The sequence below is a fragment of the Urocampus carinirostris genome, chromosome 1, assembly GCF_059441175.1.
Source record: "Urocampus carinirostris isolate Australia breed hairy pipefish chromosome 1, RoL_Ucar_1.0, whole genome shotgun sequence".
NCBI lineage: Eukaryota > Metazoa > Chordata > Actinopteri > Syngnathiformes > Syngnathidae > Urocampus > Urocampus carinirostris.
The window spans coordinates 72,400,610-72,427,274 of record NC_142349.1 but is presented as its reverse complement, the minus strand read 5'-3'; the positions used below and the strand labels follow the sequence as shown (position 1 = coordinate 72,427,274).

Genomic DNA, 26,665 nt, shown 5'->3' with positions numbered 1-26,665 from the left:
ATAAAAAATAATTAGGAAAATAATTAAAAATAATTAAAATCAGTCAATTTATGTGTTTAAAACTTTTACTTTATTGATATTTTTAGTTGTACAATCTGAAATGGGTAAATAAAGCAAAATGTGTTATTAAATCGACTATACTTCCCGTCACTACTTTATAAGCAAATATAAATGTTTAAAAAAAATAGCAATCTGCTGCCCCCTACTGATATGGATGAATGTTACAGTTACTCAAGAAACAAGATAAATAAGAGCCATTGTATTTAAAAAGTCCAATAGAATAGAATATACCTTTATTGTCATTGTTACAAAATGGGTTAACATATTGTGACAACGAAATTGGACATGACACTCCAGTTTCACACATTCACAGTGAGGTAAAAAAAGCCAAGAAGATAAAGGAACAGAGAAGATAAGGTTATAAAACAAGGAGGATAAGGTTCGGCTTAATGAGCGGTAGAATAGCGATCTGGTGCCGCCATTGATATGTAAATGAGATGCAAATGAGATGCAAATCTCATTGTTCCATCCAGACCACACGCATGGTCCGGGTGAATGGCGGCGTGGGGGCGGGGCTTGTGGGGGCGGGGCTTGTGTGCGCGTGCCTTATATGGGGGGGAGGGGTCGCCTCGTTTCTCACGCCGCCCGCCGTGCGGGCTTTGCATCCGGTTACCATGACGACAATGCTCCGCAGCCTTATGATCCCCGTCGTGAGGGGCGGGGCCAGGAATGCAGATCTCGGTGGTTTCTGATTGGCTGCGTCGCTAAGGTTTCTTTCGAATATCCGATTTCGAAAAACGGAAAAAAATATTCCGTTTGTTATGTTTTGCCCTTCAAAACATAATAACATAATAATAATAATAACATAATTCAATTGGCAAAAACGTGTTACTCATTTTTCTTCCTCATATCCAATCTTCAAATCTTTTAACTATTTTCAAAACGGATATATCATTTTCAGCATAGATATATGCGACTTGTACTATAGTGCAGCTTGTGTATGTATATATATATATATATATATATCTATGTCTATCCAGAGAGAAATAAAGAATAATAGAGAGAGAGAGAGGGAGAGATAAAGGATAATAGAGAGGGAGAATAATAGAGAGATAGAGAGAGAGATAAAGAATAATAGAGAGAAAGAGATGGAGAAATAAAGAATAAGAGAAAGCGAGAGAGAGATGGAGAAATAAAGAATAAGAGAGAGAGAGAGAGAGAGAGAGAGAAATAAAGAATAAGATAGAGAGAAATGTAAAAATAAAGAAAAAGAGAGAGGGAGAGAGATAGAGAAATAAAGTATAATAGAGAGAGAGAGAGAGAAATAAAGAATCCTAGAGAGAGAGAGAGAGAGAGAGAGAAATAAAGAATAAGAGAGAGAAAACAATAGAGAGCAAAAGATTGAGAAATAAAGAATAATATACAGGGTGGAATACACAGAATAATAGAGAGAGATGTAGAAATAAAGAATAAGAGAGAGGGAGAGAGATGGAGAAATAAAGTATAATAGACAGAGAGAGAGAGAGAGAAAAAGAATCCTAGAGAGAGAGAGAGGGAGGGAGAGAGAGAGAGAGAGAGAGAGAGAGAGAGAGAGAGAGAGAGAGAGAGAAATAAAGAATAAGAGGGAGAAAATAATAGAGAGAGAGAGAGATTGAGAATTACAGAATAATATATATTGAGAGAAACACAGAATAATAGAGAGAGATGGAGAAATAAAGAATAATAGAGAGAGAAACAAAGAATTAGAGAGAGAGAGAGAGAGAGAGAGAGAGAGAGAAATAGAGAGAGAGAGGAATACATTTAAAATAGGTTGTACTATGGATATCATAGCTCCCCCACACATCAGTGGTTTACTTCTTAGACCCCACAATAAAGAATAATAGAGAGAGAGAATAATAGAAAGAGAGAGATGGAGGAATAAGAGTGAGAGTGAGAGATGGAAAAGTAAAGAATAAGAGAGAGAGAGATGGAGAAATAAAGAATAAGAGAGAGAGGGAGAGAGATGGAGAAATAAAGAATAAGAGAGAGAGCGAGAGATGGAAAAGTAAAGGATAAGAGTGAGAGAGATGGAGAAATAAAGAATAAGAGAGAGAGCGAGAGATGGAAAAGTAAAGGATAAGAGCGAGAGAGATGGAGAAATAAAGAATAAGAGAGAGAGAGAGAAATAAAGAATAATAGAGAGAGGGAGAGATGGAGAAATAAAGAATAAGAGTGAGAGCGAGAGATGGAAAAGTAAAGAATAAGAGTGAGAGAGAGAGAAATAAAGAATTAGAGAGAGGGAGAAATAAAGAATTAGAGCGAGAGAGATGGAGAAATCAAGAATAAGAGAAAGAGAAATAAAGAATAATAGAGAGTTTATTTTTGAATAGGTGAGACATGCCCCGTGACCCTACTGAGGATAAGCGGTGCAGATAATGGATGGATGGAGACATGCTGTTTTTTTCTCATTCTCTTTTTCTTTAATATAAGTGTCTATAACGGTAGTTGTTTTTTCTTATTTGAAATCTTTCCCATGGGCTTTTTCCTCAAAGTCAAAAATATCGATTTTTTTTTTAAATGTGTCCTGCCAACTGAAGCCTCACCCAAGACTATTTTCAATCCAAATATTTCACCAAACTTCAATTTTGAACTACTTTTTTTTAACTCTTTCTTTCAGCGGGACAGATTTAAACCCCCCGCCCCTAGTTTGCCCACCCCTGGTCCATTTCCAGGGGCGGGCACCTGTGACGTCACGTTGGTCCCTGACTAAAAAAGCTTCATGTTGTGTTTCAGTTTGGCCGTGCGGGACCAACCCGTGTCTGCACGGGGGCAAGTGCCTCCCCCAGGGAAAGGGATACAGCTGCTACTGCCCCCTAGGGTTCGCGGGGGAGAACTGCGAAATCGGTCAGTCACAACGCACACACATACACTGAATACCACCAGGGGTCTCCGGACTAGAGCTAGTAGGAAGAAACTTCCTACTTATTGCAAGTAGGAAGAAAAAGAGATAAGAAAGAGAGAGAGAGAGAGAGAGAGAGAGAGAGAGAGAGAGAGAGAGAGAGAGAGAGAAAGAGAGAGTGAGAGTGAGAGAGCTAGAGAGAAAATGACAGACAGAAAGAGAGAGCTAGAAAGAGAAAATGACAGAAAGAGAGATAGAAATAAAATGACAGTAAAAGGGAGAGTGAGCTAGAGAGACAACATGATAGAAAGAGAGAGAGAGAGAGAGAGAGAGAGAGAGAGAGAGAGAGAAAATGACAGAATGAGAGAGAGAGTAAGAGAGAGAGAGAGAAAAGACAGAAAGGGAAAAAGAGGGAGAGAGAAAATGGCTGGCAGAAAGAGAGCGATAGCGAGAGAGAACATAACAGAGAGAGAAAGAAAGAGAAAGATAGAGAACGACACAAAGAGAGAGAGAAAATGACAGTAAGTGTGAGAGAGAGAAAGAATGATAGAGAAAGAAGGAAAGAAAGAATGATAGAGAAAGAAAAAATAATGACAGTGAGAAAGAAAGAAGGATAGAGAGAGAGAATGATAGAGAAAAACTGAAAGAAAGAATGATAGAGAGAGCGAGCGAGAGAAAGTGAAAGAAACAATAATAGAAAAAGAGAAAGTGAATGAAAGAATAATAGAGAGAGAGAACAAAAGAAAAACACAATAGACAGTGAAAGAAAAGATGATAGAGAATGAGAGAGTGAAATAGAGAATGATAGAGGGTGAGAGAGTGGAAGAGAGAATGATGGAGAGATAGAGTGAAAAAAGGAATGATAGAGAGAGAGTCAAAGAACAAGAGAGTCAAAGAAAAAAATGATAGAAAAAGAAGAAACAATGAGAGAGGGATAGAGAAAGATTTCAGGCATTTCATGCATTTCATGCATTTGCCCTTTTGTCCACTGTTTCCTTCTCAAACCATTTGGCTGCAGTTTATGTCTCTTCTAATTCTTAGCTGCTCCTGCTTGGTCCTCTAGTATCAGTGGCCCTTTACAGCTGGTTATGCTGGCAAATGTCGCTTAAACTCTGTGTTTCAGCCATTCGTCTATTTTTGTCCACTGTATCCTTCTCTAGCCACTCATTCTAGCCACTTAGCTACAGGCTAAGGCTTGTCACTAGCTGCTATTGGTAGAGTTAGCTGCTCCTTTTTCGTCCTTAAGTGTCACTCACCTTCCACAGCGAACATCACTGAGTCCCATCCTTCGGGCATCTTCCACTTTTCTTCCACTTTTTTCTTCTCTAGCCACTCATTTTAGCCACTTAGCTACAGGCTATGGCTTGTCACTAGCTGATATTGGTATAGTTAGCTGCTCCTGCTTAGTCCTTCAGGGTCGCTCACCTTCCACAGCGAACGTCACTGAGTCCCATCCTTTGGGCATTTTTCACTTTTCTTCCACTTTTTTCTTCTCTAGCCACTCATTTTAGCCTCTTAGCTACAGGCTATGGCTTGTCACTAGCTGATATTGGTATAGTTAGCTGCTCCTGCTTAGTCCTTCAGGGTCGCTCACCTTCCACAGCGAACGTCACTGAGTCCCATCCTTCGGGCATCTTCCACTTTTCTTCCACTTTTTTCTTCTCTAGCCACTCATTTTAGCCTCTTAGCTACAGGCTATGGCTTGTCACTAGCTGCTGTTGGTATAGTTAGCTGCTCCTGCTTAGTCCTTCAGGGTCGCTCAATTTCCACAGCGAACGTCACTGAGTCCCATCCTTTGGGCATCTTCCACTTTTCTTCCACTTTTTTCTTCTCTAGCCACTTATTTTAGCCACTTAGGTACAGGCTATGGTTTGTCACTAGCTGCTGTTGGTATAGTTAGCTGCTCCTGCTTAGTCCTTCAGGGTCACTGGACTTACAGAGAATTGCTTTTGCTGGATAGTGAATCAATCACACAGAAACAGACGCTTTTTTTTCAGTTTCCCTTTCCAGCCAGGCTTAACGAGATTTTGTTTTTGCAGACGTGGACGACTGCCAATCGGAACCTTGCGAAAACGGAGGGACGTGCATCGATAAAATCGATTCTTTCCTCTGCCTTTGCCTGCCCAGTTATGGAGGAGAAGCCTGCGAGAAAGGTAAATAACCCCAAGGACAAAGGTGCTCTTTACGTAGATCACGATCTACTGGTGGATCATGGGAAACTGTAGTCAGCTTTGTATTTGCAGGGACACACTGCCATTAGCATTATAGTGTCAGTTATTATTTCTATGCGACAAAATTAGTCCTGAAAAAAAAGACTGACTTGACACTTTTTACGATTAGACTTTTGTTGTCAGGACCAGAACGGAAACAGGACCCACTCGCGTAACGTTTCTCACAAGTTTAATTAGAAGAAAGGGAGGGGGTTCCGGGAATAGCTCGGCGCGGGAAGCATGTCGCGCTGAGCGCGGAAGTGGGACTTCCGTGGCGAGCGATGGCGTTGTCGGGAAGGGAAAAAATGGGTCAGTAGCCGGTCAGATAGAAGAACAAAAACGTGGTCGGGATCGGAAACGAGTCGAAAAGCCAGGAGAGGGAGTAGACGTGGTCTAAATCAAAAACAGATCAGTATTCGGGACGGGAGAGCAGACGTGGTCGAGATCAAAACAGATCGTAGCGGCAAACAAACAGGAGCAAAAAAACGGGACAGGCAAAAAAGGGCTTGCCGTGTATAAACAGAGATTCACAGACGGACCGACAAAAGGGGACTGACAGGACAGAGTTTAAATACTGACAGGGAACCAATCTGTCAACAAGCTCCAGCTGGCACATGGGCGTGGCCAATTGGGCGCCATGGCAATCGTGACATATTATCTTTATGTTCTTGAATAACATTTGAAAAAATTATATGTATATATATATATATATATATATATATATATATATATATATATATATATAGGGCAGCACGGCGGCGCAGTGGTTAGCGCATGTGCGGCACAGTTTCTAAGGTCTTGGGAACCTCTTGTGTGGGTTCAAATCCAGCTACCGGATTTACTCTGTGGAGTTTGTATGTTCTCCCCGTGCTTGCGTGGGTTTCCTCCGGGCACTCCGGTTTCCTCCCACATTCCAAAGACATGCATTTCAGGTGGATTGGCCGGTCCAAATTGTCCTAGGTGTGAGCGAGTTGTCTGTCCCTGTGTGCCCTGCGATTGGCTGGCAACCAGTTCAGGGTGTCCCCTGCCCACTGCCCGATGATTGAGGATTGAGGATAAGCGGTGCAGCTAATGAGATGAGATATATATGTTCTAAAATGTAATTCAGGATGGGAGAGCAGACGTGGTTGAGATCAAAACAGATTGTAACGGGAGACAAACTCGAGCAAAAACGGGTCAGTAGCCGGAACAGCAGAGCAAAAACGTGGTTGGGGTCGGAAATGCGTAAGCCAGGAAAGGAGAGTAGATGTGGTCGTGGACAAAAGAGGTCGAAAGCTGGGACGGGAGAGTAGACCTGGTCAGGATCAAAAAACGGGTTGAGGCTGGGGGACAGACGGGAGCAAAAACAGGTGGGAGTCAGGGTCGAAAAAGGCTTGCCTAGTGTTAACTGAGGTTCGCAGATGGATTGACACCAGGGGACTGACAGGACTGGGTTCAAATAGTGACAGGGAGCCAATCAGATCCTGCGGCGGGTGGCGCCAAATGAGCGAGCACAGCTGAGTCACATCAGTAATCATGACAGTCACATTATTCTGAAAAATGTATCAGCCGAATTACTTCCCACAACGCCTTTTTTGTTTCACTTCAGAGTTGAGTGTGATTTTTTTCACCCCCTTTGTGCGTGAGCGTCTTATAACAACCATTACGGCTAGCGTTGAGCCACAGACGGCCGCTAAGTGGATAACAGGAGTCGCTAGAGAAGGAAACCGTGGCGAAAAAAGTAGAAAGCTGAAGGACAAAGCAAGCTATATTTACACAGAACTGGTGAGACAACTTTGTGAGAAATGTCTCTTATGCCCATTTGCTTCTGCAGACATCGAAGGCTGCGAACACGGCTGGAGGAAATTTCACGGACATTGCTACAGGTCAGTTTTTCGTTCTCTTTAGCATATTATGCGGTCAAGTCCTATCTGTTTAGAAATCTCAAAGAGCAGCACGGACCACCATTATCCTTCTCTCTCAAGCACGAGAAAACAAGATACGAAGTCAAATAGGGCTGCACGACTTTCCAGTCCAGTATGCGCTTTCCGATCGGAAAAGAAAAGTGCATTTTCTGTGCTAGTTTTGTCTTTTGTGGGTGCATGCTTTAACCTTCGGAAAACAGCACCCTCTTCTGGTGAGCTTTGTGTACAGTAAATTACTTTCAATTCTATTTATTAAATTCATAATTGAATTAACCTCGCATTGTGTAGCATTTATCATAAAAGAAGCAATACCTATTTTTACTTTTATTTCATTTTTAATTTGATTTTATAACTTTATCATTTTAGCTTCGAATGATCGATTTTTCAGTTCGTTGATACGGATATCGATCGATCCGTCCGGAAGGAAAATCGAAAGACACACGAATAAATAATGCACGTATTTGGTACTAACAAACTATATTTATTTACCTGACCAGGAAAATGGAATCATGCAAAATGATAAAATGACATTGTTGACACAAGCCCTCAGGGTCAGGAACAAACAGGAACAAGGAAAGCAATTTTGTTGCGATAATGAAATCAATGATACATAAACCATAAAGATCAACTCATTTAATTGATCAGGAATTATTTTCATGACATGTCAGATATGAAATATGATATGTCCCTGCACCACAAACAGTCTGTAGTGAAATGTTTTTTGGTTTATCTTTGAGGGCAAAAGGAATCTCGTCCTGAAGAAACAAAGACCAGCCCGTGCTCTCGAAATGACTTAATTTTCCAGTGAAATTTTTAGTGGTTGACTGAGTCTATTTAACCCCACTTTCAATATTTAAGTCATCCACTGCCAGCCGAGCTTACGACTAATTGTGGAAAAGTGGATGGTTTTAAAAAGAATAACTTTTTGATTAAAAATAGTATTGTGCATAACTCCCCCCTACACACGGTACCCAAAAATATAAATGTTTCTGATCTTAATTTTTTTTAAAACACAGACATTTAAGGATAAGGTTTTTTAGGCGTGTCTCTAAGAACAATGTTTCAAATATCTTTGCCGATTCATCCTCAGTCGTCTATTTTTTTCTCTTTAAAGTCCTTATAACGTGAACATTTTGGAGAGAACGTCGTTGGGTGTCGCCCCAAAATATACGCAGAGAGGAGATATGGCAAAAAGGGAACGCTCTTTATTGCATTCAGGACACGTTAAAAGTTCCAGACGTTCAACATTGGCCTTTATAGTGTCCTCATATCAAGTCGTGATATCTCGTGAAGGTCGTCCGCCCCGGTTCCTCAGCATATCAGCTTGTGACCTCCTGCAACAACGTCATCCCACGACCTTCAACAGATGCCTACATACTTATCATCAGGGTTGGGTAGGGTTACTTTAACTGGATTACTTTCAATGACTTTTGGATGACTCCAATACCAAATATGCTAATAAAAGACAAAAGAAACTAAATATGAATCAAATGATGACTCACAACACGTGGTAAGCTTTCTCTCCTGGCTTTGATCTCCGGCAAAACGAACATAAAATGCGACAGAAACAAAACTAAATAAATCCAAACAGCTTGCCAACATCATTTTTGCCGTTCCATGTATTCCGTTACTCCCCAAGCCTGCACAAAATTTTATTCATACTTAGTTTCTTTTGTCTTTTATTAGCATATTTGGTATTGGAGTCATCCAAAAGTCATTGAAAGTAATCCAGTTAAAGTAACCCTACCCAACCCTGCTTATCATGAGTTATTATCCACATTCCACAACAGTCCTCCCCTTTGGAGTTAACCTCCCACACATATGCTTGAACAAAAAAACACTTGTGTAACAAACCATGCAATCGCATCATCGTTTTTGTTGATTTTCCATGGTCGATTCCAATACTAACTTAATTTATGTCTACACATTCCCCAACGTACACATTGGGGTGCCGTGTCTAATCTCATTGCATGCAATGTTTCACAACACTGTCATCAATTACGTAAAGATTCAATTCAACATAAAAAACTTTAATAGAACCTATTTTGCAGGACATGTATACTTGCGGGCAGCACGGCGGCGCAGTGGTTAGCGCGTGTGCGGCACAGGTCTGAGGTCATGAGACCGAACCTTCCTTTGTGGAGTTTGCCTGTTCTCCCTGTGCTTGCGTGGGTTTCCTCCGGGCACTCATAATGTAGCGTTTACCAAATTGTTCGAATTAGTCATCTGACTCCATTAACCAAACACTACATACATTCACCCAACAATGTGGGCTCGTTTCTTGATGGAAAAGATGGACAAGAATAGCCGACATTTTCACACGGGGGCAGATTTAATTTCTTTAACAATTTAACTAAGTGTACTCCATCGAAAATGGCCGAATTAGTCGAATTACTGTCATTGGCATCTCTGGCAAGGCTTCTCTCTCGTTTTCCCGCTTCTACTCTCGGCCTACATCTTTCTGCAAGATGGTGTGCTGGCTCCTCCCACGGACGTGCCAATGAAGCCCAACCTGGGTGTCGCGATGTCTGGAAAACTCAAAAACAACACTGAGCATTTCTACGTCATCAGGACCTTGTTCTCAAAACATCGCCTGCCGACCTCCATCAGAGTCCTGTTATCAAAATTCCCTAGTCAAAATAATCTGCATTTGGAACGGCGTGACCTGTCATTGAACTATAGCCTACTCTGTGAAAATCTTCATTGCACTCAATAAATGTAACTTGTATTCAATCGTATAAAATCCTTTATAGTCAAATGTATAAAATCCTTCAGTGTACACCCTGGTGTGTCATGTCTAATCTCATTGCATACAATGTTTCACAACACTGTCATCAATGACAATAAAGTTCCAATTCAACATAAGAAACTTAAGTTGAACATATTGACCATGGCGACTGCGCATGGATACATGCTTGCGGCTCGTAGCTCTCCAGCTAACCTTCTATTTATTGCTGTTCTCTTGTCTTTTTTGCTTTCACTTTTGGACACATGTGTGGCTAAAACCACTTACAGTAGGGACGAACTTATTCGGTTGGGTGAGCGTCTAAATTTCGACTTTTCGGGCACTTTTTATACCGCTCATGATATACCGAGCGAACTTCAAAGAGACCCGGCTTCGTTGTGGACATCCATCCCTCTTAATAAGCGGCGACGGCGGAGACGCCGTTCGGAAAGGAAACGCGGCTGCCGTGCAGGTAGATGTGTGAAGCGTGTGAAGTCTAAGCAGCAAGATGGACACGAGGATGGACGCGAGGATGTAACTAATTCCACCATTCATTCCTCGCCGGACAACCGAAGCTTTAAACTCAGCGCTCACGAACGGCCACAACGCCGGGAGCTTTTGAAGATCTCGACAAAGACTACAAAGAGTTCAGCTAAGTCAAATGATTCAGCAAAGCTAAAATTTGGTCTTTTGAATGTTAGATCCCTCGCCCCTAAAGCTTTACTTGTAGATAATATTATTCGTGATTATAAACTGAATTGTATGGGTCTTTGTGAAACGTGGTTACGCCCGGATGAGTACTTAGCGCTTAATTATGCTTCTCCCCCAGACTACCAGAGTAGTCATACAGCACGCACGCTGAAAAGGGGTGGTGGTGTTGCGCTAATCTCCGAAAAATCGCTTAAATTTAATCCACGGACCGCTAATAATTACAAAACGTTTGAGGCTCTTGTGACGCGGTCCCCTCAATTGTCAATTGATGTAATAACTATCTATCGTGCTCCTGGGCCATACACAACTTTCTTAGACGAATTCGCTGAACTTTTGTCTGAACTAGTAACCTATGCAGACAAAATTATAATTATGGGAGACTTTAATATTCATATGAATGACCCACACAGTTCACTCACTATTGCGTTTAGTTCTTTACTTGATGGATTTGGTTTTACTCAACTAGTTGATTTGCCAACCCATAAAAATGGGAACACGCTAGACTTGATTCTGACTCGAGGAGTTTTAACCTCAAACATTATGGTGCTACCGTGTACTACCGTTATCTCCGATCATTATTTAGTGACATTTGAGGTGCTAACTAAATGTAGTGTTAAAAAAGCTGAAGGATTTAGCGGACGCAATATAAGCACTGGCACAGTTTCTGAGCTCTTTGAACTCCTTCCTGAAGCAGTTGCGTCCTTTCCTAAATACACTGGCTCGATTGACTCACTCACGAATGAGTTCAATACCACCCTGACTAGTGTGATGGATACCATAGCGCCCTTAAAACTAAAATCACGTCCTAAAAGACGCACACCTTGGTTTACTGATGAAACTAGAACCCTTAAAAAAGAATGCAGGAAATGGGAGAGAAAATGGCGCGCTACCAAGCTTGAGGTTTTCCATCAAACCTGGTGTGATAGCTTGTTAAAGTATAAAGCGGCCCTTGCCTCTGCAAAATCGGCCTACCTTTCGAAGGTGATTGCGTCTCAAAAGAACAACCCCAAAGCCCTTTTTGACACTGTAGCATCGCTTACAAGGCAACAGACTACCGCTGATAGTTCGACACACTCTGCTCAGGACTTAATGGTCTTCTTCACTAAAAAGATTCAATGCATACAGGAAGAAATTGCTAAAGATACTATTAGTACCACTCATATTAAAGAACTGAAACTTACAGATGCACGACAGGGTGGCTGCCCAGGGAAAATGGCCGGTTTTAGTGAACTGTCACTTGATGATCTCAAACAAGTGGTGACTGCGGCCAAACCGACAACTTGCCAGTTCGACCCGCTCCCAGGTTCACTTATTAAAAGTCTTTTTAGCGTCATTGGGCCTTCAGTTCTAAATATTATAAATACATCACTCTCCTCAGGTGTAGTTCCAGCAGCTTTTAAGTCCGCCGTTATTAAACCCACACTAAAACGACCCAACCTTGATCCAGAAATCTTAAGTAATTACAGACCTGTGTCAAACCTACCTTTCCTCTCTAAAGTACTCGAAAGAGTAGTGGCACAGCAGCTGAATGCTTTCATATCTGAGAACAACCTTTTTGAATCGATGCAATCAGGATTCAGGGCTAACCACTCTACTGAGACAGCGCTGATCAAGGTAACAAATGATCTCCTAATGTCAATGGATTCTGGCGCTTCATCACTTTTGCTGCTGCTGGATCTTAGTGCTGCTTTTGACACAGTGCGCCACAATACCCTACTAGAACGGTTGGAAAAATGGATTGGTCTCTCAGGAACCGTCCTCTCGTGGTTCAGATCCTACCTCTCAGATAGGACGCACTGTGTGAAATATGGTGAAACGACATCTGAGCCCTTTAATGTTACCTGCGGTGTTCCGCAGGGTTCTGTGCTCGGCCCCCTACTTTTCAACATTTACATGCTTCCATTAGGTGATATTATCCGCAAGTACAATATCAGCTTCCACTGCTACGCAGACGACACTCAACTATATCTTCCGTTGGAGGAATCTTCCACACTAAACTGTGGAAATTTGGAGGCCTGTCTCACTGAGATAAAAGAGTGGATGTCACTCAATTTCTTGCGTCTTAACCCTGAAAAGACCGAAATGTTAGTCATTGGTCCTTCTAAATGCCGTGACTTCTTCTCAAAAACTGCTGTGAACCTTGACAAATGTCACATCACACAGAGTGACTCAGTTAAAAATTTAGGTGTCATATTTGACCCTGATCTATCATTTGAGATGCATGTAAAGCAAATTACTAGAACTGCCTTCTTCCATCTTCGCAACATTGCTAAAATCCGTTCAATACTGTCTCAGTCTGATGCGGAAACAATAATTCATGCATTTGTTACCTCCCGTCTCGACTACTGTAATGCACTACTTTCCGGTCTCCCGAAGTCCAGAATCAAGTCTCTTCAGCTAGTACAAAATGCCGCAGCGAGGCTTTTAACTAGGACAAAAAAGTACGATCACATAACACCGATTTTGGCTAACCTGCATTGGCTCCCAGTTAGCCAAAGATGTGACTTCAAAGTTCTCTTAGTACTGTACAAAATCATACATGGACTTGCTCCCTCTTATCTTTCAGATCTGATCTGCCGCTATGTCCCGGTCCGAAGCCTGCGATCTGAGAGTGCCGGTCTTCTGGTGATCCCGAGAGCAAAGAAGTCTTCTGCTGGTTCGAGAGCGTTCTCCATCCGGGCACCGGTGCTGTGGAATGCTCTTCCCCCTGAGATCCGATCTGCAACCTCAGTGGAAATGTTTAAATCTAAACTTAAAACTCACCTCTACTCTATTGCATACGAATAACCTACTCCTCTTGTCGGTTGACAATAGTCTGTGTAATATAGTGTAACAATCTGTGAAGCCCTTTGAGACTCTTCGTGATTTAGGGCTATACAAAAATAAATGACTTGACTTGACTTGACTTGACATATTTTGGAGGACGGTGTGCGGCACAGTTCTGAGGTCATGAGACCGAACCTTCCTGTGTGGAGTTTGCATGTTCTCCCTGTACTTGCGTGGGTTTTCCTACGGGCACTCCGGTTTCCTCCCCAAAAACATGCATGTCAGGTTAATTGTGTTCATTAACAATTGAACTAAGTGAACTCCATCGAATATGGCCGAATTAGTTGAATTAGTCTGTGTGAAGCCTTCTCTGAAGTCTTCTAGCTTTTTCTCTCGGCCCACGTCTTTCCACAAGCCAGTGTGCCGGCTCCTCCCATGGGCGTGCCAATGAAGCCCAACGAGAGCTTCCCAATCTCAGAGACGAGCGTCCCGATGTATGTGGTTCCTCAAAACAACGGAGAGCGTTTCTAGAAACAATCCCTGCCGTCCTCCGTTATCAACAGACAAAATATTCTGCATTCGGAACAGCGTGACCGTCATTGAACTTAAGCCTACTCTGTGAAAATCTTCATTGCACTCAATAAATGTAACTTGTATTCAATCGTATAAAATCCTTCAATACTTGCAGCAAAGGGACCTTTTCTTCAGCCAGTGGAAGCAGGACAAAGCATGCATGAATCTATCTTCTATATAGTATACTTTATTTGTATTTCTTTTGTGTACGACAGGTACTTCAGCCACAGACATACGTGGGAGGACGCGGAGAAGGACTGCAGAGAACACAGCGCCCACCTGACGAGTGTCATCTCTGCCAGTGAACAGGACTTCATCAACGGTGAACAAAAAAAGAAAAGTACACCCGCACTAGTGGTGTTCGAAGCGGCTCGGGCAAAAAAGGGAGAGAAAACATCCTTACAATGGCATGAAATAATGATATTCCTAGGATTTTGAATTGGTGTTTTTCAAAAGAGGATAGAATAAAACCCTTAATGCTCAGAAGCAAAGATGGGTCTTAAAGATGTCACCGGTCACTGAAATCGGTTATGCTAAATATTAGTGGAAAGCTTAGACTCTTGGGATTTAAGTTGTGGGTGTCAGGACCAGAACGGAGACAGGACCCACATGCGTTACGTTCCCACGATCCGGTGATCGCTGGAAGCAGGTTGTTCTGAACGCGGAAGTGGATCTTCTGTGGCGAGCGATGGCGGTGTCGGGAAAGGAAAAAAACGGGTGAGTCGCCGGGGCAGGAGAGCAAAAACGTGGTCAGGATCAGAAACGAGTCAAAGCCAGGAAACATGCGTGGGTTTCCTCCGGGCACTCCGGTTTCCTCCCACGTTCCAAAAACATGCATTTCAGGTGAATTGGCCGGTCCAAATTGTCCCTAGGTGTGAATGAGCGAATGAGTTGTCTGTCCCTGTGTGCCCTGCGATTGGTTGGCAACCAGTTCAGGGTGTCCCCTGCCCACTGCCTGGAGATGGCTGGGATGGGCTCCAGCCCCCCCGCGACCCTAATGAGGATAAGCGGTACGGCTAATGAGATGAGATGAGATGAAGTTACATTTATAGAGTGCAATGAAAATTTTCACTGAGTGGGCTTCAGGTCACGCTGTTCCAAATTCGGAACGTTTTGGCTGGGGAATTTTGATAACAAGACTCTGACGAAGGACGTCAGGCATTGTTTTGATAAACGCTCGGTGTCGTTTTGAGTTTCTCCAGACACCGAGGCGAGGGGGTGGACCCCACGTGGGGGCTTTCATTGACACGCCCGTGGGAGGGGCCGGCACACCAGCTTGCGGAAAAAACGTGGGCAGAGGAAGAAGGAGAAGATCGAGAGAGGAGGCTCGACAGAGACTCGAGCGACACTATTCCGGCTATAAATTCGATGGAATTCACTTAGTTAAATGGTTTAAGAAATTAAATCTGCCCCCGTGTGAAAATGCCGGTCTTGTTCATTTTTCCATCAAGAAATGAGCACGCATTGTTAGGGGAATGCAGGTATTTGATTGCAAAAAACATTCAAACTAAAGTAAAAACCTATTTCTGTGTGTTCCAACTCGGATGACTCAATGTTAGTAGCACTTGCAGTAACTATTTCAGTTTGGGACAGCGTCTTATTTTTGAAAATTTGAGAGGTAATCATTTCCTCTTCTTTTATTTTGTAGGTCTCGGCCACGACAACGCCTGGTTGGGTCTGAACGACCGCACGGTGGAGGACGACTTCCAGTGGACCGACTCCAACGAAATGGTCGGATGCAGTTTTTTTATTCCGCGAAAAAAAACAATGCTTGAAATCCTTAAACTGTTTGGGTTTACGTGTTAGGTTTACGAGAACTGGCGAGAAAGCCAACCGGACAATTTTTTCGCCGGCGGCGAAGATTGCGTGGTGACCATCGCTCACGAGGACGGGAGATGGAACGACGTGCCCTGCAACTATAACCTGCCCTACGTCTGCAAAAAGGCTTCAGGTGCGCTTTTAGTTCCTGTTTTTCAAAATAAAACTAGCTAGCTACTAGCGATTAACGCTAGCTACTAAGCGAAAAACACAAGACCTACATATCAATTTAAGGGAGTACTTTTTCCTTTACTTTAAGATAAAACTAGCTAGCTACTAGCTATAAATGCTAGCTACTAAGCGAAAAACACGCGACCTACATATCAATTTGAGGTAACACTTTTTCCTTTACTTTAAAATAAAACTAGCTAGCTACTAGCTATAAATGCTAGCTACTAAGCAAAAAACACGAGACCTACATATCAATTTGAGGTAACACTTTTTCCTTTACTTTAAAATAAAACTAGCTAGCTACTAGCTATAAATGCTAGCTACTAAGCGAAAAACACGAGACCTACATATCAATTTGAGGTAACACTTTTTCCTTTGCTTTAAAATAAAACTAGCTAGCTACTAGCGATTAACGCTAGCTACTAAACGAAAAACACTAGACCTACATATCAATTTAAGGGAGTACTTTTTCCTTTACTTTAAAATAAAACTAGCTAGCTACTAGCGATTAACGCTAGCTACTAAGCGAAAAACACGAGACCTACATATCAATTTGAGGTAACACTTTTTCCTTTGCTTTAAAATAAAACTAGCTAGCTACTAGCGATTAACGCTAGCTACTAAACGAAAAACACTAGACCTACATATCAATTTAAGGGAGTACTTTTTCCTTTACTTTAAAATAAAACTAGCTAGCTACTAGCGATTAACGCTAGCTACTAAGCGAAAAACACGAGACCTACATATCAATTTGAGGTAACACTTTTTCCTTTGCTTTAAAATAAAACTAGCTAGCTACTAGCGATTAACGCTAGCTACTAAACGAAAAACACTAGACCTACATATCAATTTAAGGGAGTACTTTTTCCTTTACTTTAAAATAAAACTAGCTAGCTACTAGCGATTAACGCTAGCTACTAAGCGAAAAACACGAGACCTACATATCAATTTGAGGGAGTACTTTTTACTTTACTTTAAAATAAAACTAGCTAGCTACTAGCGATTAACGCTACCTACTAAGCGAAAAACACTAGACCTACATATCAATTTAAGGGAGTACTTTTTCCTTTACTTTAAGATAAAACTAGCTAGCACTGTGGTCAAGAGTAGCGCTAGCTAACGAACAAATTTTGAGGTAACGCTTTTATTTTTCCTGTTCTTCAATATAAAACTGGACAGCTTCTGGCTACTAACGCTAGCTTTCAAGCAAAAAAAACCCGCTGCATATCAATTTGAGTGAACACTTTAGCTTTTGTCATGATTACTGATGTGACTCGCTCTTTTGGGGCCAACCGTCGCGGGTTCTGATTGGCTCACTGTCACTATTTGAACCCAGTCTTGTCAGTCCTCTGTTGTCAGTCCGTCTGCGAACCTCAGTGAACACTAGGCAAGCCTTTTTCAACCCTGACTCCAACCTGCTCCGTTTTTGCTTCCGTCTGTCTCCGGCTACGAGCCGCTTTGATCCTGACCACGTCTGTTCGCCCGTTCTGGCTTACAACCTCTTTTTGTCCCCGACTACGTCTACTCTCCAGTTCTGGCTTACGACTCAATTCCGACCCCGACCACGTCTGCTCGCCCGTCCTTACTTTCGATCACTTTTTGTCCCCGACTATGTCTACTCTCCCGTTCTGGCTTACGACTTGTTTCCGACCCCGACCACGTCTGCTCGCCCGTCCCGGCTTTCGATCTCTTTTTGTCCCCGACTACGTCTACTCTCCCCTTTTGGCTTCCGACTCGCTTCCGACCCCGACCGCATTTTTGCTCTCCCGTCCCGGCTCACGACCTCTTTTTGTCCCAGACTACGTCTACTCTCCCGTTCTGGCTTACGACTTGTTTCCGACCCCGTCTGCTCGCCCGTCCCGACTTTTGATCTCTTTTCGTCCCCGACTATGTCTACTCTCATGTTCTGGCTTACGACTCGCTTCCGACCCCGACCGCATTCTTGCTCTCCTGTCCCGGCTCGCGACCTCTTTTTGTCTCTGACTACGTCTACTCTCCCGTTCTGGCTTACAACTCGTTTCCGACCCCGACCACGTCTGCTCTCCCGTCCCAGCTTACGATCTCTTATTGTCCGACGATGAACCTGACATGCATGTTTTGTGAATGTGGGAGGAAACCAAATAACAGAGGAAACCAGAGTGTTGGAGACAACCCACGCAAGCACAGGGAGAACATGCAAACTCCGCAGAAGAAGGTTCGATCTCATGACCTCAGAACTCTGCACTGATAACCACTGCTGCCCACTTTTATTCCTTTACTTCAAAATAAAACTAGCGTGCTACTAGCTATTAATGCTGGTTACCAAGCCAAAAATACACTTGAGGAAACCCTTTTTTTCCCCTTCAAAATAAAACTAGCTAGCGCTGTTGTCTAAAGTGGAGCTAACAAATAAACAATTCCTGTAACCTACAAAATAAATCTATTTGTGTCATTGAAATAAAGCCCCTAATTCTTCTTAATTTGCATGCGTCGAACAAATTGTGTTAATGTTGTCTAGACATTTTGTATTATCTTTGGGGTAGTTATAGAAATGTTTTTTTGCAGTGTTTTCTGCCTGAGGTTTCTTGAAAAACCGATCCAACGACGTCTGCTATTCCGTCGAAAATGAGCGGGGCAGAGCAATAGCCTGACCTGTCAACGCCTTTTCTGGCCAGGTCTTCTCTTTTTGTCCTTGTCTGCTTTTCTGCATGTCTTTCGTGGGGACCATCGTGAATAATAGGTTTTTGTAGCGATACCATACTGTAGGCCAGGGGTGTCAAACTCATTTGAACTCGGGGGCCACACGATAGAACAAACATTCTGTCGGGGGCTGGACTAGTAGATTAAAAAGAAAGAAAAAGAGAGATAAAGAAATAAGAGAAAGAGGGAGGGAAAAGGAGAGAGGGTGGGACAAAGAAAGAAAAAGAGAGAGAGGGAGGGAGCGTGAGAAACAAAAGATAAAAAGCCGTGAGAGAGGGGGAAAAGAAAGGGAGAGGAAGAAAGAAATCCAAAAAGAAATAGAAAGCAGAAGGAGAGGAAAAGAGAAAAGAAAGCGCGAAGGGTAGGAAGAGAGAAAGAGAAAAGAGAGAAAAGGAAGTTAGAGAGAAAGAGGTTAAAAGACACAGAGAGAGAAATAGACAAAGAGCAACAAAGGAAGAGAAAAAGAGAGACACAGAGAGTGAAGGAGACAGAGTGGGAGAAAAGGGGTGGAAAAGAAAGAGAGAGAGAGAGAAATAAATACAAGTACAGTGTCTTTATGAGAGGCACCTTTCTTTGGCAACATCAAGTTGACCTATTTCAACCTGCAACTTGTTTTTCTCTTGCGCTTCTCTGAGCGTTGTCTCACAGGCCAGATTCAATCCCTTAGCGGGCCTCATCTGGCCCGCGGGCCGCCCGTTTCACACCTTTAGGCTGTTTTTAGAGCGGGAAGGAGACCCGAAGAGCATCTTGGGATTCACGCATTGCCAGGTAGAACTCCAGGCGGAACGAATGTACAGTAGTATTTTCGACTTTGTATCCTGAAACGTCTTTGTAACTAGAGGCCATATCTTCCGGTTCAGTTTCTTTCTCATCTGAAACTTGAAAAAATGAGTTTGAAAGTGATTTTTTGCGGGCAGTGCTGTGCGGGACGCCTCCGGCGGTGGAGAACGCCGAGCTGGTGGGGAGACGAAGGCCCCACTACGACATCCACTCTGTGGTGCGCTACCAGTGTACCCAGGGCTTTTTCCAGCGCCACGTGCCGACTGCCCGTTGCCGTGACGACGGAAGCTGGGAGCGGCCTAGGATCATCTGTTCCAAATGTGAGTCTTTGTATCACCACTTTCTAGAGCAGCCCAAAATCTTGAGTGAGTTGTCTATCCCTGTGTGCCCTGCGACCGCTGGCTACCGCAGCCTCCCTGTGTGGAGTTTGCATGTTCTCCCCTTGCCTGCGTGGGTTTCTTCCGGGCACTCTGGTTTCCTCCCACATTCCGAAAACATGCGTGTCAGATTGATTGGCCGGTCCAAATTGTCCATAGATGTGAATGAGTGAGTGAGTTGTCTGTCCCTGTGTGCCCTGCGACTGGCCGGCTACAGCAGCCTCCCTGTGTGGAGTTTGCATGTTCTCCCCTTGCCTGCGTGGGTTCCTTCCGGGCACTCCGGTTCCCTCCTGTGAATGAGCGAGTGAGTTTTCTGTCCCTGTGTGCCCTGCGACTGGCCGGCTACCGCAGCCTCCCTATGTGGAGTTTGCATGTTCTCCCCTTGCCTGCGTGGGTTTCTTCCGGGCACTCCGGTTTCCTCCCACATTCCAAAAACATGCGTGTCAGGTTGATTGGCCGGTCCAAATTGTCCATAGGTGTGAATGAGTGAGTGAGTTGTCTGTCCCTGTGTGCCCTGCGACTGCTGGCTACTGCAGCCTCCCTGTGTGGAGTTTGCATGTTCTCCCCGTGCCTGCGTGGGTTTCCTCCGGGCCCTCCGGTTCCCTCCTGTGAATGAGCAAGTGAGTTGTCTGTCCCTGTGTGCCCTGCGACTGGCTGGCAACCAGTTCAGGGTGTCCCCTGCCCACTGCCCGCAGACAGCTGGGATAGGCTCCAGCACCCCCGGGACCCTACTGAGGATAAGCGGTGCAGATAATGGACGGATGGATGGAGTCGGGAACGAGTCGGAAATGTCGATACTGACGGGTATTTTTCTGTCCACCAGCTCGCCGCTCGCACCGATACCGCCGGCATCACCGCAGGGACCGCCACCCCCACCGTCGCCACGGCGACGGCCACAAAACCCGACTCGACTGAACCAAACCCGAGGCTACGAGCTAGCGAAACCCCCGCGGGAAATTTCCGCCGGTTCGTCCGGACATTTTGTTTTTCTTCTAACTTCCTCGCGCACTTCCTTTACGAGGTCCCACGCGAACACTAACGCAGCCGCTAAGCTAGCGCTAGCAAGTCACAGTGCAACGGTTAGCGCCGCAAGCTAGCTAAAACGACCTTTTCTTGTTTTTCTCTAATATGTGCTCGCTCGGGTGCCAGCCAGGCTTTATTTATTACTAGTGGCCATGCTCTTTGCTTGTTTTATACTTCCCGGGTGTAACTTTCTAATCCATTATCCCTTCGTAGGATTCCTCAGTCTTTGATCGCGTGCTCATTGTTGTGTTTACTTTCTGGCGGAATCTCGAATCGGATCACTTCGGTGGCAAGTATGCTTCCGTGCAGGCGATAACCGAATTGCGAAAGGGAAAATCGGCGCGATAATCCGTTATCCTTGATTACATGTTGCTCGTGCATGTACTGTAATTCCTGGCTACAGTGCATCACAAGTTGAAATCTATTACCTGATCCGTTATCCCTGATTATATATTGCTCGTGCATGTACTGTAATTCCTGGCTGCAGTGCATCACAAGTTGAAATCTATTACCTGATCCGTTATCCCTGATTACATATTGCTTGTGCATGTACTGTAATTATTGCTACAGTGCATCACAAGTGGAAATCTATTACCTGATCCATTATCCCTGATTACATATTGCTCGTGCATGTACTGTAATTATTGCTACAGTGCATCACAAGTGGAAATCTATTACCTGATCCGTTATCCCTGATTACATATTGCTCGTGCATGTACTGTAATTATTGGCTACAGTACATCACAAGTGGAAATCTATTACCTGATCCGTTAACCCTGATACATATTGCTGCAAGCGGGAGCCGACAAAGCGCACTTTTGTCGGGCGTGGCCCCTCTTTTTTTGTTATGTCCACCAAAATGTGAACTGGACTCGTGTGGTCGCAATCCATTATCCCTGATGGTGTATCGCTGGGAGCAGACACCAGTGAATCACACATGTAAGACGCATGGCGACTCTTTCTGTTACGTCTGCCGAAATGTAAACTGCACTCGAGCAGAAGCAGTCTATTATCCCCGATCGTATAATGCTATGACTGGGGGCCAGCAAAGTGCACCCTTGTCGGGCCTAACGGTTCTTTTTTTCGCCTAGAATGAACTCCACTCTTGCAGTTGCGATCTATTATCCTTAACCCTAAATTGTTGCGAGCGAGGACCAACAAAGCAACCTTTTGTCAGGCCTAGCTGCTCTTTTTTAGCCAATTGCTTCCGCCTAGAATCAACAGCACTTGTGTGGCTGCAATCCATTACCCCCAATCTTATTTCGCTGCAAGCAGGAACCACCAGAAGGCACTTTTGTTACTTAAAACGAAATGCATGGTTTTGACCGGGACCCATTATCTCTAGTCGACTATTGCTGAGAGCAGTGGCCAAGAGAGTAAATTTGTGTCAGGCCTAGAGGCTCTTTTTTGCCGATTTGTCAACCAAAAAGTGAACTGCACTTGTGTGGCCACGATCCATTAATCCCAGTTGACAATTGCCGAGAGATGGGACCAGAGTGCATATATTTCGGTTTAGGCTGACAAAGCCTGCCATAGTAATCCTTATTTTTTTCTGACTAAAATTTCAGCACTTTTTTCCCTGCAATCCATTATTCCCTGTTGACTTTTGCAGCGTGGTAGTTGTAGCACAGACACAAATGATAAAGACAAACTTCAGTTTGGTCACCAAAACGCCTGGTTGAGGTTTCAGGGACCATCGTTTTCTGCCCCCATGGCAAAAATGCCACAGTTCTATCCATCAATTTATAGTGTTAGTCCATGCATTTGGCTACCCACCAACCAGCACAACAAAACTGGCGGAAATTGTGCTCACTTTTGTAGCAACAAGCAATGGTACTGAGTTCAATTTGGTCGGTGACAATGGATGAAATGATTCATTTCGTTCACTCTTCTAATGGGAATACTGGCGTACGAATGGGGGACTGCAGTAACACGTCAGTCTATTGGGGCCCCATTCATTTCAGTTGCAACATGTATTTCTCATGGGAGCCTGCAGTACCCCAAAATTCCGCCAGGGGGGGGCAGACTTGAAGGAGTAACATGTGAGTCTATAAGGGCCCCATTCATTTCAGTTAAAACATGAACAGTATTTGTAATGGGAGCCTGCAGTACCCCAAAATTCCACCAGGATGGCCCAGACTTGAAGGAGGAACCTGCCAGTCTATTAGGGCCCCATTCATTTCAGTTGCAACATGTATTTCTCATGGGAGCCTGTAGTACCCTAAAATTCCGCCAGTGGGCCCCAGACTTGAAGGAGTAACCTGCCATTCTGTTGGGGCCTCATTCATTTCATTTGCAACATGTATTTCTCATGGGAGCCAGCAGTACCCCAAAATTCCACCAGGAGGGCCCAGACTTGAAGGTGTAACCTGTCAGTCTATGAGGGCCCCATTTATTTCAGTTGCAACATGTATTTCTCATGGGAGCCTGTAGTACCCCAAAATTCCGCCAGGGGGGGCCCAGACTTGAAGGAGGAACCTGCCAGTCTATTATGGCCCCATTCATTTCAGTTGCAACATGTACAGTATTTCTAATGGGAGCGTGCAGTACACCAAAATTCCGCCAGGTGGCCCATGACTTGAAGGAGTAACCTGTCAGTCTATTATGGCCCCATTCATTTCAGTTGCAACATGTTCAGTATTTCTAATGGGAGCCTGCAGTACCCCAAAACCCCGCCAGGGGGCCCCAGACTTGAAGGAATAACATGTCAGTTTATTAGGGCTCCATCCATTTCAGTTGCAACATGTACAGTATTTCTAATGGGAGCCTGCAGTACCCCAAAAATCCGCCAGGGGGCCCCCGACTTGAAGGAGTAACATGCCAGTCTATTGGGGCACCATGCATCTCCAATAGGATCCTACCGTTTGTCTCAAGGCATGTCAACCATTCATCGGGATTGCTCCGTGAATCCATTATCCCCTTTCCATTCGTATTATCGCCTGCACGGGAACGGAGTCACGGTTAACGGGATATGATCGGATTGGATTTACCGGTTCGCGAAAGGCTTCAAATTCCCCTTGCATGTTCTCTTGTTGGATAGAAGGTGAAATTAACTTTTCTCTTTTTGTTATTATGATTTTTTTTTCATATACCTTTTGGGTGTTCCGGCATTTTCGTCCTGTTGTGGTTGCATTCTTAATAAACGCAAAACCTATTACTCCTGCTGAGGTTTTTGTTTCTCTGCTTTCTGTGAAAAGTCTTGAAGGACTATTTTGGGATATTTTACATTTCAGAAATTGTCCATATCGTGCTACTACGGCATTTCAACCCCAAAACTGTCTTTTTCCAATAATGCACTGATCAGAATTGCTAATCTAGCATATAGCGCTAATTCCCTCCCCTATTAAATTGACATTCTAACACCCAGTTTTGATGGCGGGATGACCCTTTTAGCCATCGCAGGACTAGTTGATCGTTCCAAATCTGTGATTTCATGTCAGGACCAGAACGGAGACGGGACCCACTTGCGTTGTGTTTCTCACAAGTTTTTATTGAAGGAAAGAGGAAGGGCTGTGCCCACGATCCGGTGTTTGCTGGACGCGGGAAGCTTCCGGGACGAGCGAACGGAAAAACGTGTCGGTAGCCGGGACAGGAGAGCAAAAACGTGGTCGGGGTCGTAAGCGAGTCGTAAGCCAAGAAAGGAGAGTAGACGTGGTCGGGGACAAAAGAGGTCGAAGCCGGGCGACAGACGGGAGCATAAAACAGGTGGGAGTCAGGGTCGAAAAAGGCTTGCCTAGTATTAACTGAGGTTCGCAGACCGACTGACCACAGGGGACAGATAGGAGGGGGTTTAAATAGGGACAGAGAGCCAATCAGAGTCCGAGGCAGTTGGTACTCGGATTATGCTCCGAACGCGAAGTGGATCTTCCGTGGCGAGCGATGGCGGTGTCAGGGACAGGAAAAAAGCGGGTCGGTAGCTGGGACAGGAGAGCAAAACCGTGGTTGGAAGCGAGGCGTAAGCCAGAAAAAGTGAGAAAATGTAGTCGGGGACAAAAGTGGTCGGAAGCCGGGATGGGAGAGCAGACGTGGTCAGGATCAAAACAGGTCAAAGCCGGGGGCAGACATGAACAAAAAAACGGGACAGGTCGGAGTCAGGGTCGAAAAAGGCTTTCCTAGTGTTCGCTGAGCTTCGCAGACGGACTGACAAAAGGAGACAGACAGGACTGGGTTCAAATACAGAAGGCCGGTCGTCCCCGGAAGACAAACGCGAGAGAGTGTTTCCAAAAAGATTGACTTGAATATTTGAATCAACCAATCATAAAGACCCCCAAAGTATTTTTATCTTTTTCTCAGCATGTACCTGTTAACATGACTCGTTGGCATGTAGTCATTAGCAAGACTTTTTAGCATCTACTCATTGGCATTTAGCCGTTACCATGTAGCTGTTAGCATGAAGTTGTTGGCGTTTAGCTGTTGTTATGACTCGTTAGTATGTACCCATTAGCATTTAGTTGTTGCATAACTTGTTAGCTTGTAGCCCTTAGCATGTAGCCATTAGCGTGTAGTTGTTGGCAAGACTTTTTAGCATCTACTCATTAGCATTTAGCCATTAATATTACTTGCTAACATAATTTGTTTGCATGAAGTTGTTAGCATGTAGCCATTAGCATTTACTTGTTGGCATAACTTGTTTGCTTGTAGTTGTTAGCATACCTTGTTAGCATGTAGCTATTAGCATAATTTGTTAGCCTGTAGCAGTTAGCATAATTTGTTAGCATGAAGTTGTTAGCATTTAATTGTTATTATGACTTGCTAGCATGTAGCTGTTAGCATTCTTTGATAGCATGAAGTTGTTTGCATTTAGCTGTTATTATGACGCGTTAGCATGTAGCCATTAGCATTTAAGTGTTAGCATAACTTGTTCGCTTGTTGCTGTTAGCATACCTTGTCAGCTTGTAGCTGTTAGCATAATTCGTTAACATGAAGTAGTTAGCATGTAGTCGTTAGCATGACTCGCTAGCATGTAGCCATTAGGATTTAGTTGTTAGCATAACTTGTTCACTTGTAGTCATTAGCATGTAGCTGTCAGCATACCTTGTGAGCATGTAGCCGTAATATTTTAGCATGAAGCAATTAGGATGTAGCCGTTAGCATGACTCGTTAGCATGTAGCTGTTCGCATTTAGGGTTAGGGTTAAGGTCTGCACAGGATTACAATGACAACGTTGCTTGATCTTAAACCAACATGCGGGCAAGGAAAAACTCAAAACCACAGCATCAGCTATTGAATAGAAGTGGGTCTTAAATCTAGTTTTAAAAACCTCCACCGAGGTTGCAGATCTTATCTCCTGGGCCCGGATGGAGAACGCTCTCGTGCCTGCATGTAGCTGTTAGCATAGTTTGTTAGCATGAAGTTGTTTTCATTTAGCTGTTATTCTGACTGGTTAGCATGTAACCATTAGCATCTAAGTGTTCTTCTTGGCTCTTGGAGTCACAAGTAGACCGGCACCTTCCAAGGGGAGGCTACATGCAGGAACATATGCTCACAAGGACAGTCACCAAAAAGAATTTGACTCTTATCTCAAAGCACAACTTTGTCAGATAGCAAAAGTGTGCCGCTGAACTCCAATCCAGGGTTCATCTGTTATCATCGTGATGATAGTATCGTCATTATCCGGAAGAGGAATCATTAACCGGAAAACAGAACACTATTTTTCTTTGTATTTTGAATATGAAAATCATTAGGATTTGTTAACAATGCCCTACTGAGTTCAAAGAGCCTTTATGCTTTATTTTCCATTGCGCCTATTTGCTTTCATTTGACTTCAATGGGCGGAACAAACCCCCAAAAAGATGAAAAAGGAAGAGTTAGTTCGGCTTCTCTAAGGATAAAGACGAAACGTGGTACTCTCTGCTGCCATCTGCTGGGTCAAAGTCAAGATTGCACCCCGCCTTTAAGAACTATAAGAAAATTTCAATGAAATATTTGAAATTATTAGCAAAATGTTTTGCTATCGCTAGGTAATTTTGCTCATTTTCATGATTTTATTTTCGTATTACTGAAAAAAAAAAAATTCTCTTCTGGTTCCCTTCTTTTTCTGTCCTTTGACC

General features: G+C 43.8%; 1 protein-coding gene across 1 annotated transcript in view; it reads left to right on the top strand.

Moving 5' to 3' along the window:
- Positions 1-23,772, top strand: part of LOC148376759 (neurocan core protein-like) — a 78,857-nt gene extending 55,085 nt beyond the window's left edge. Inside the window, exons 13-20 of the mRNA XM_088350408.1 lie at positions 2,773-2,883; positions 4,918-5,031; positions 6,902-6,953; positions 13,983-14,089; positions 15,416-15,498; positions 15,574-15,718; positions 19,353-19,535; positions 20,416-23,772. Of these exons, the coding sequence (XP_088206534.1) occupies positions 2,773-2,883; positions 4,918-5,031; positions 6,902-6,953; positions 13,983-14,089; positions 15,416-15,498; positions 15,574-15,718; positions 19,353-19,535; positions 20,416-20,507 (887 nt within the window). The 3' untranslated portion in view covers positions 20,508-23,772. The remainder of the gene's footprint in view (positions 1-2,772; positions 2,884-4,917; positions 5,032-6,901; positions 6,954-13,982; positions 14,090-15,415; positions 15,499-15,573; positions 15,719-19,352; positions 19,536-20,415) is intronic.
- The last annotated feature ends 2,893 nt before the right edge of the window (positions 23,773-26,665 follow it).